Source organism: Thunnus albacares, chromosome 2 (genome assembly GCF_914725855.1).
Source record: "Thunnus albacares chromosome 2, fThuAlb1.1, whole genome shotgun sequence".
Classification (NCBI taxonomy): domain Eukaryota; kingdom Metazoa; phylum Chordata; class Actinopteri; order Scombriformes; family Scombridae; genus Thunnus; species Thunnus albacares.
In genome coordinates this window covers 31,290,149-31,299,989 of record NC_058107.1, presented here as the reverse complement: position 1 = coordinate 31,299,989, position 9,841 = coordinate 31,290,149, and the positions used below count along the sequence as shown (strand labels likewise).

General features: G+C 40.8%; 1 protein-coding gene across 1 annotated transcript in view; it reads left to right on the top strand.

Annotated features, from left to right (window-relative positions):
- The first annotated feature begins 271 nt into the window (after positions 1-271).
- Positions 272-9,841, top strand: part of nos1 (nitric oxide synthase 1 (neuronal)) — a 40,557-nt gene continuing 30,987 nt past the window's right edge. The window contains exons 1-3 of the mRNA XM_044330404.1: positions 272-422; positions 5,074-5,858; positions 8,429-8,531. Coding sequence (XP_044186339.1) covers positions 5,137-5,858; positions 8,429-8,531 — 825 coding nt within the window. The 5' untranslated portion in view covers positions 272-422; positions 5,074-5,136. The remainder of the gene's footprint in view (positions 423-5,073; positions 5,859-8,428; positions 8,532-9,841) is intronic.

The window sequence follows — 9,841 nt, the reverse complement described above, 5'->3', positions numbered from 1 at the left end:
CTTAGCAGTGACACGTTTCTATTCTATTACCTTGCCTTTCCCCTTCCCTCCCTCTGAAGGCCTACAGTAGGCTCTAGGAGGAGCGGGGATGTGAGGAGAGTCGGCTGTTGCATGCTGAGTGATGACGATACCGACATAACTAAACCCACCTACAGTTCATTTAAATGCCCGCGCACGGCTCTCTCCCAGCTCGTCACTGTGTCTCCCATTGCTCTGTATTTATAAGGCGCCCCGGTGCGCAGAAAGGCACAAGCATGCCTCGTCTCTAGAGAGGCAGAGCGCGTCGCTGTGACTTGGAGACGTTTTTTTTTTTGGATGAAAGACTTGTGCAGCCGCTGCTGAGGAAGAGACGCGGGGAGCGCAGGAGTTTTATCACAAGTTCACTGCAGCAGGTCGTTTTGACAGCGACCTCGTTCTCAGGGGTGAGTTTCGTATCCGTTTTTTGATTCACTATGCTTCCTTTTCTTTCTCATTTATTTCTGTGGGAAATTAGGCTGCGCATTCCGCTGGTGGATGGACATGTAGAACAGCTGAGAATGGATGGAGCGATGCTGAACTAATGTACAAACCTGTGCCTAAAACAGGATATATTTTATTTAAAAATGAAAACTCGTTTGCACACAAAGATAGGAGTTTACAGCCTTATTGGCGATGTTCTTATTTTTATTTTTGCCAAAAAAGTGTCTCCAGAACTTGTTGCTGTGGGAAATACCCATTCAATTCAAGCTCGGCAGGAACATCTTGTGCATTTTTGTCGAGTACATTGATGCTCAAAGAAAGCAGAACAGTAAAACGACGTAAAATTACTTGTACTTGCGTGCGTGTTTGTTAAGTCATATTGGTTCTTTAAATGTGGACATTTATCGTGTAATTCAAAAAAGTATTTGTATTTTTTTTTTTGTTAAATGTATGTTCTAATTGTTTTAAAGGATTGGTAACGCGTAGTTCTGCTGCTACTTATTCATTCGCTATTTGTGGACTTCTCAAGGAAATTCTTGTTTTCAGTCAGGGATTTAATGCAAAAATGTGTCACCATTTGGTTGATCTGTGTGAATTTCGTTGCCGTAGTGGAGGTGGAGATTTGAAAGCTGTTCTCCAAATCCGTTTTGTTGATGTTGCATACTGAGTGATGACGATAGTCGATATCCACCTGTTTGTTTTCTTGTTGGCCGGATTAACCAGTCAGTGGGACCAGTAAACCTGTTAAAATTTGACCCATTGACTGTCCATCTTCATCTCCTGCCTCTTGTTTTCTGTGCGTCGTGTATATACGCTGTCGCCCCCAAGTTCCCATAAGGGCACAAAGACTATACATGTTTCATAATGATGTATGAATAGCAATCAGCTGGAATAATCCTACTTGGCCCTGAGCTGGTTTGTGGTAGTTTTATTAAACTTAATATAGAAATAATTTGCAATGTGATCACAATGTAAACTATAAAAATAAAGCTCTTAAAACTAGATTTTGACTCAGGGCCCCTCTACAAAAATACATCATATCCAACATAAGATTTAGTGCTTTGACATGCAGCTAACGTGAGACTTTTAGGGCCCCTGGGGGGATCTGAGGTCCCTGGATATTTGTCTGGTTGATAATCCAGAATTTCATGGTATATTCTTATCCTCAGTACAGAAATATGTGTCTGAGTTTTGCATCCACAGAAAGGACCAGTTGAACTGGAAGAAACCAAATGTTTTAAAATTAATGCAAATTACAAGCTCTGTGCACAAACATTTAGAAAAACTTAAAAATGTGTCAACACTTAACAAAAAGAGAAAAAAGGTACGAGTAAGGAACAAATCAGAAATAAACTGCTAATTAATAGATAGGTAACAAGGAGTTTCTGAATAACTGGGAATCAATGCCTGCATAATCATAAGTTGACGACTGATAGACGAACACATTTCTAATGATTACTGAGATGTAAGAGTATCTGCACTGCACTTGCTTGATAAATAGTTGGTTTAGCTCTTATTCAGGTGCGAAATGGTAGCCTATATAAACAATAACCGATTACTTTATATGGTTTGCAGTTATAATTTATAATATAACAACACGATAGTGACAAGTGACAAGTATCTGCTGAGTCTTTACTGGGATTGCAGCATTTGTTCATGAATGACACAAGCCAGGCACTGCAGCATTCTCAAAAAAAAAAGTTTTAATCTACATATTCAGCATATTTACATCAATATTCAAATCGGTTATTGGTAATTTCTTACCTTAGTAGGGTGCAGCTACAAAGGGTGAGGATTAAAGGGCCGCCCATTTAAGTTATTCCTGTGCCCCAGGACAGTTCAGTCAATATTTATGAACAAGCGTCACTCTTTTCCTAAAGCCATAAAGACCTGAATGTGTGATTTCACTGATATGCAAAATAAGGGAATGCATTGACAGTGAATGTGGAGTTAGATTGGTTTACCTATAAGACTTTTATGCTTGTGCCCAATACAAGAATATGTACATTTACTACAGTTTACAAAGTGAGCGCTTTACTTATTGGGCTCTGGAGGAACTTATACGTCCAAGTTACATTATACGTTCAAGGGCATTCCCGATGATTTCTGGAAGTTGTAAAGAGTGGTGAGAGTTTAAAGAAAACATTCACTGTAGTGCTGCAAAGCAACAGAAATAACAAAAAGCGGAGAGTGAAAGCGGGCAGCATTAAGAGCCTGTTGTAAAGACGGAGCGCTGACCTTGGTGCTGAATTATTCCCGCTATACACCGCGTGCCTGCCCTCGCGTACTGACTGCAGGGCACGAGCACAGCAGCTTCATACACTGTACATTGCAGGCGACGTCACCCACGCGACCACATGCAACGATTTCAAAGTAACAAGCGCGTTGTAGCTTTGCATCAAAGGAAGCCAAACGCATTATTGAGCGTCTGGCAGACGTGACCGGAGCGCTTCCTTTTGTTCGCGAAGTTCATATGAAGTGCAGAGACAAAATCACAGGGTGATTGAACGAGATTCAAGCAACACGCGGAGAGAAAAGGGTCGGCTTTATACACATGCCCTCTTCTTTTTCCACTCAAAAGTTGAATTAAGACCAATGGTGGAAGATGTATTCAGATCAGTAAAAGTATCAATACAGCAATATAAGAATACTTCATTACAAGTAAAAGTCCTGCATGACAAATCCTACTTAAGTAAAAGTACACGAGTATTAGCAGCAAAATGTACTTAAAGTATCAAAGTAAAAGTACTCATTTCGTCTCTCTGACTGATATATTATTATATATGACATCTTAAGATTATTTATACTGAAGCATCAATTTATAAGCAGCATGTTACTGTTGTTGCTGCTGGATGTCAAAAGCCAAAAAGGCTGGAAATCACTGGTTTAATCTTTAACAATGTGTTGTAGTTTAAAAGCTTGTTATATTATCCATTGTGTCAAATCTTCATCTGAAAAGTAGCTAAAACTGTCAAATACATGTAGTGGAGTAGAAAGTACAATATTTCCCTCTGAAATGTAGTGGAGTGGAGGTATAAAGTAGCGTAAAATGGAAATACTCAAGTAAAGTACAAGTACCTCAAAATTGTACTTAAAGCTGGAGAACGGGACTTTTGTCTCCCCCTTCTGGCACTGATAGTAATTACAAAAACACTGTAGACAGGTGCTTACGTCATAGGCTGTGCTGCTACTGTAGCAGCTGTAAAACAGTGGATAAAATGTTGTGAGTGTCACACAACCCCCACAAAATGATGCGTTTCACTGTCAGAATTTGATCTATTCAGTCCGATAACATTTTGAAAGTCTAAAAGAACTGCACGATTAAATTATTTTATCTCCATTCAAGTTAGCAGAGAGCTAACTGGAAGTCTCTAGTGCGTAAGCCCTTCCCATAGAGCATGTGTAGTATGCATTTTTCCGGCCAGCTTGGGAATGTCAAGCCCGACACCAGAATTAAGGCTTCAGTATACTGTGAAATACAAATAAATTTATCTGGTGGTGATAGGTTTAATCATCATTGTGTGAACTCGTTTGGCAAGGGCTTGAAAGCAATGGATGTTCATTTATATGCAAAAGTTCCACACTGCAGGTTTAAGTACACTTGAGTAAATGTACTTATTTACTTTCCACCACTGGCAAAGACACGTGCAAACATAATTTGTGCATTGCATACATACAAAGAGCACTTCAACACTTAAACTGAAAGTGTTGACATTTCTTCTGAGTGCACCTCAGCATTGCGTTCATATGAAATATTCAGTGTCTGCTCTTATAAGCTCTGTTTATGCTAAATGTAACAAGCAAATCTGCATCATCTCTGTGCACACTATTTATGGAAAAAACAGTGAAGGGAGTATTACTGATCCTGTAGCTTAGTCAAAGTAGTAATGCCACACTATAAAAATACTCCATTACAAGTAAAAGTCCTGCTTCAAAATATAGTTTAAGTAAAAGTACCCCTGTGAATGATATATTATTGCATTATTGGATCATTATTAGTGACGCACTGACATGTAAGCATGCAGTGTTAACAACTGTTGGGGAGTTATCATATTTCCTAAATTAGTCACATGTGTTTTTTATGTAGAATCTTATTTTTAAAAGTCACCACTGCAGTCAAATACATGTAGTGGAGTAAAAACTATAACAATTTCCTCTTAGATGTAGTTAAGTGAACATGTAAAGTAGCTTAAAATTGAAATACCACAAAATGTACCATAAACTTTTCCAAATGCAGTGTACCTGCTCACAATAACTGTCATCATGTACTAGCTAATGCGGTATTTGCCTTTGCCAAATATTACAGTTAGAATTTGTTTGAAGTTGTATTTAGTTTATGATACAAGACTAGGATCACGGAGGTACAAGCAGCTCTGATCAGTTGGATAATAGATTTTTCATGTCCATGACAAAATTTTGCATCAATAGCTCAACAGAACTTAACGACCTGTGTAATATTACCTTCTGAAAACACTCTGCTTTAATGACTCATGTACCCTCTTTGACTTACGTTAAATCAACACACTGTAAACAAATAATGCAGTCAAGGTAATTTCCTCCAAAACTAACAGAACCCCTGTTTCCCCTCCTCCCTCTTCTTTTCTTGCTTTGCAGAAACATCCCTGGGGACACACATACACGCACAGTCACACGCAAGCACAGTCACACACAGGCACCATGCAGGAGTCAGAGCCTACAGTGTGCCAGCTGCAGCCCAACATCATCTCAGTACGTCTTTTCAAGAGGAAGGTTGGTGGTTTGGGTTTTCTGGTGAAGCAGAGGGTGTCCAAGCCGCCTGTCATCGTGTCAGACCTCATCCGTGGCGGCGCAGCTGAGGAGTGTGGCCTGGTGCAAGTTGGAGACATTGTCTTGGCTGTCAACAACAAGCCCCTGGTGGACCTGTCCTACGAAAGGGCCCTTGAGACGCTGAAGAACGTGTCACCTGAGAGCCATGCTGTGCTCATCCTCCGTGGGCCTGAGGGTTTCACCACCCACTTGGAGACCACCCTGTCTGGAGATGGCCGTCAACGCACAGTGAGGGTCACACGACCCGCCTTCCCACCTTCAAAGTCCTATGAGCACTGCTCCCCTCTCAGCCCATTTAGCCATGGGCAGCAGCAGCAGGTCAACAAGGAGCCCCAGCTTAGGGCCATTGAGAACCTGTCCTCTCCGTCCATCACCCAGTCCCTCCTGCAGAGGGGAGGCATGCAGGCCCAGGACCCCCTGCTGATGAGGGACGGGGGCCGTGGAGCTCTCCTGTGCAATGGGCTTGAGGAGAACAATGAGCTGCTGAAGGAGATCGAACCAGTGCTGCGCCTCATCAAAAATAGCAAAAAGGAGATCAATGGAGAAGGCCAGAGGAATGTGGGAAGAAGGGATGCAGAGATTCAAGTGGCCTGGTAATTTGTGATGTGATACTCCTTTATTGATCCCTTAGTTAAAGTGTCTTTGTTCCCATCCTTAGTGCAGCTCTGAGTTAGAGCCCAGGTAGAATTAGAATCAGGATTTAGGTCAAGGACTCTTCAGCAAGGTGGTTATTGGCTAATATAAGAGCTTGCACCTGGCCCTCTGATTGAAAGACAGTCTCCCTACTCACTTTACCATCCTGCTGTCCCTAAACTACCTGGCCCAGCTGTGTTTCATTGGCTGTTAGAGACAGGCTCTCATCCATCTAATATGACTCAGTATACAGTGCCAAGTAATTTCTGTCTGCACGCTGGTCTCTACCAAAGCTTAATTAAGGATGATATCACTCACAACATTCGTCACAACCATTTCATTTGCTATTGTTTGATTACTTGAACAAATACTTTATATTTTTGTGTAACTTCTTAATTTAAGGACATTTTGCTACACTTAAAACTTAAAATACTTTATAATAAACAGTGCTGCATCAGTTTATATATTACTGCGACATAGAAGACCCAAAATTACCATACTGCAACACTGTATAGGAATATTTTTATTGTCTTGCAAGAAAGCAAAAGGTCTTCCAATTAGTTCCTCTTGATTGAAGAGGAGTGTGAAATACCTCTGTATCCTTAAAGCTCCTTTTGAACATTTAATGAAATGTTTACCTCAGACTGCTTTTAATTTGTTTTAAGTGTTTAATCTGGACGAGTTTTTCATAAGGCTACACAGTCCTAGCCAATATTCTATCCCTGACTCTGTCTAAATGGTCTGCACAGTGTACTGTTGATATTGGCGTCTCTGTTATCTTCTATTGTACTCCCATGACCAATTGAAATCAAATTGAGGCTACAGTCTCTTTGAATCAATATCTCATTCTTGACCAATCCATGCACATCCTCCTCTCTTTCATAATACTGTTTGAGTTATTCATTACTTTCTAGGGAGATGTGTGCTTAAAAAAACCCTCAAAGCATACGAATGGTGAAGTCTTGCCATTATGGCTCCACTTAATGGGGCCACCCATGTACCCAGGAATGGAGCTTTAAATATATTTTAGTCCATAGACCATCTAAAAACATGCTGACATTTGGTCAGCACAGGGAAAGAGTCTGCTAACTTAATTTTATCTTCTGTTTTAGCTATGGAGGAAGGCTTTCTGGAGCATTCTAAATAGAAAATAATGAAAAAGGTTATTGTGAAAAGAATGGCCAATAATATCTTTTATCTCTGGGCACATATACGCAATAACATCTCTCAAATTCTGTCTTGATGACTATTTGCTTGGAATAGAATGGCACATTAAAAAGGATTGCTTGTTTGCAGAGCAGAAGCGGTTCCATACAATTTCACAATTTAGCATGAGGCTGATGATGCTCCACGTCAGAATCTGAGTTAATGACAAATGACACATGCAACTTCTGCTGTTTTTTCTGCGTATCTGAACTCTACCTCATGCAAATTGTGGCATTGTAGAGATACAGTGTGAAAGGGAGAAGGGATGCCTGTGAGGATTTGCAATTAGCATGGACACGTGCTAGATGGGGGGGTAGTGTGAATGGTAGTGCGATATGTGTGTGGGCGTTTTCAATTGGGGGAATGCAAACTTGAAATCACACGCCGATGAGTTTGCCGTATTTATTCATGTCTCATGTGGTTTGCCACAGCAGCAGCACAGGGATCTCCCCTCCCCCCTTCTCATTTAGTCTCTCAAGATCGAATAAATGTAGCTTAGACTGAGATTTTTCACTGTTCATATGTTGTTCCACCTATCTTCGAGGTGGAAGCGCAGGAATTTCTTGCTCCCAACAAGCCAGAACTTCAGTAATCTTGATTCATCATTTGTTTGCACAACCACAACTGTTTGTTTTAAGTATCAAACCATATGTTCTAACTTTTGAGATAAGGCCAAACAAGTCATCTTGTGACAAGAAACCTAAATGTAGTTCAATTTCCTGGATGAACGGAGAACATAGTACTGTAGCATTTATTTGCAGAGAATGTAAACCCAGTGTGTAAAATGTGGTTATGGAAGTAATAAATTATGGCTGCTACAAACCAATTTATCTGACAAATAAATCAAAAAAATAAAACTTTAAAATAATTGAAATGCACAGATGCAATGTCAACACACATTATGCAAACATATACAAAAAAGTCTTCTCCCCTGGTTCACTTACTGGGATGTTGCTTACTGCACCTCTTCTCAGAAAGATTATGTGGTGAGAATTTGCTAACCTACATGTAGGAATGTAAGTTGCACAACTGCAAAACTGCATCAGGTACAAGGAATTGACTGGTAAGCTACAGTAATGTTAGCTAAGATCTGTTTATTCACATACACAATGTCCTGCACAGAGAATATGCCTACTTGGGTGTATCGCACAGGAATACCTGTTGGGCAAATCTGTGTTTAATTTTATTTGCATAGAAGGAGGAAAGGCATCTTGTTTACCCTCTGTGTGTGCATGATTTAGCTGGGATTTCAAAGTGAAAGGAAAGAGTAGTTTTGGACCACATTTACTTACACACCTGACAGAAAATTGTGTATGATTTCTAGGGACCTTGGCGTGGGAAACGGCACAGCCCCCCAGCTGGCATCAGATAACGACAGCACGCTGGAAAACATGCCGCTGGAGCTCCACAATGCTGACGCTTACAAGGTAAAATGAAGCAAATGCTCAACCCTATTCATAACTTAGAGAGATCTTTTTGTTACTCTTACTCTCCTAAAGATCCTTAATCCTTTTTTCTGTTGGTGTATGTCAGTTTACAAGCAGGCCTCTGAAGTGAATTTCTGCAGCTGTGTAATGCATGTACATCCATGGCTGCCTTTGTGTCTTTTTATCTTTACCCTTGTACCATAATCCCACACTATTGGCCCATTCCATGCTTTCAGAAACTGAGCACGCACATTTGTGTTGCTTCTTTGCTCATAGTAATACAGCTTTTGCTTACGATCCTATCACCTAGGCATTAGATCCTTCCGGGAGCAAGCTTGTGCAGTATTAAATCCAGCTTATGCCTTCCACATAGAAGGGCCTGATCACAGGTCTGAGTGTCTGTGACATGGATTGCGTTGTAATCTGCACATGGTCTGCGTTATCCACCCACTTGTGACGTAGCTTGAGTCTCCATCAATGGGACCGGATGGGGCAAAATAATTCCAGGAGGCCGAATGAATGCATGCAGCTGCTGATCCCTCTCTCCATCAAATGTGGCCCCTCTTGAAATGATCCAGCCCCTCAGACCTGCAGGGAAGAGAGTGTTAATGTGCAAGCTTGTGAGAACGTCTGTGTAAGTGTGTTGGAAAGAGGGAGGGACGGGGGATGTGGATGAGGCATGCTTGACGGCATTTAGAGAAGCTATACTATATATGTATGATGTGATAAGAAGCCAGCCATATGTCCTTCTTGGAAGTGTGTGCCCAGACTATGGAAGCCTGTGTGTCTATGTGCTTCTGAGAAGGTGTGTTTGGGAAGTGGAATCACTATCTGTGTCCAGTATGAATGTGCACTGACTCATGCAGCAGGAAGTTCCCTCGCTAGGTGCTAATGCTAACTTTGATGGCTCATTGCTAAGTGTTTAATTTGATTAACTCAAGCCAGATGCTCAAGTTCTTTTTTTTTATTTTTAAATGCACGAGTGAAAAGGTTTCAGAAATTTTTAGATCGCTTAGTACAAGAATTTCAAGTGACAAGTCTATGGCCTGAAAATTAGTTTTCTCGCTTTGGTGAAGGATTGTCCATGTCCCTCCAACCTGAGCTTCTGCTCCTGCATGATTTAATGTTTAATAAGCCCGTTGCAAAGGAGAGGTGGCAGAATGTTCTGTCAAATTTCACTAGCTCATAAGTTCTGGAGAAACCTTTGATGATCCATTGAAAGCAGAGAATTCTTTTTACACGCTATGGCTTAATCATCACTGAATAAGGCACCGATTGTCAAACCATAAATTTACTTGTCTTAAAATCCA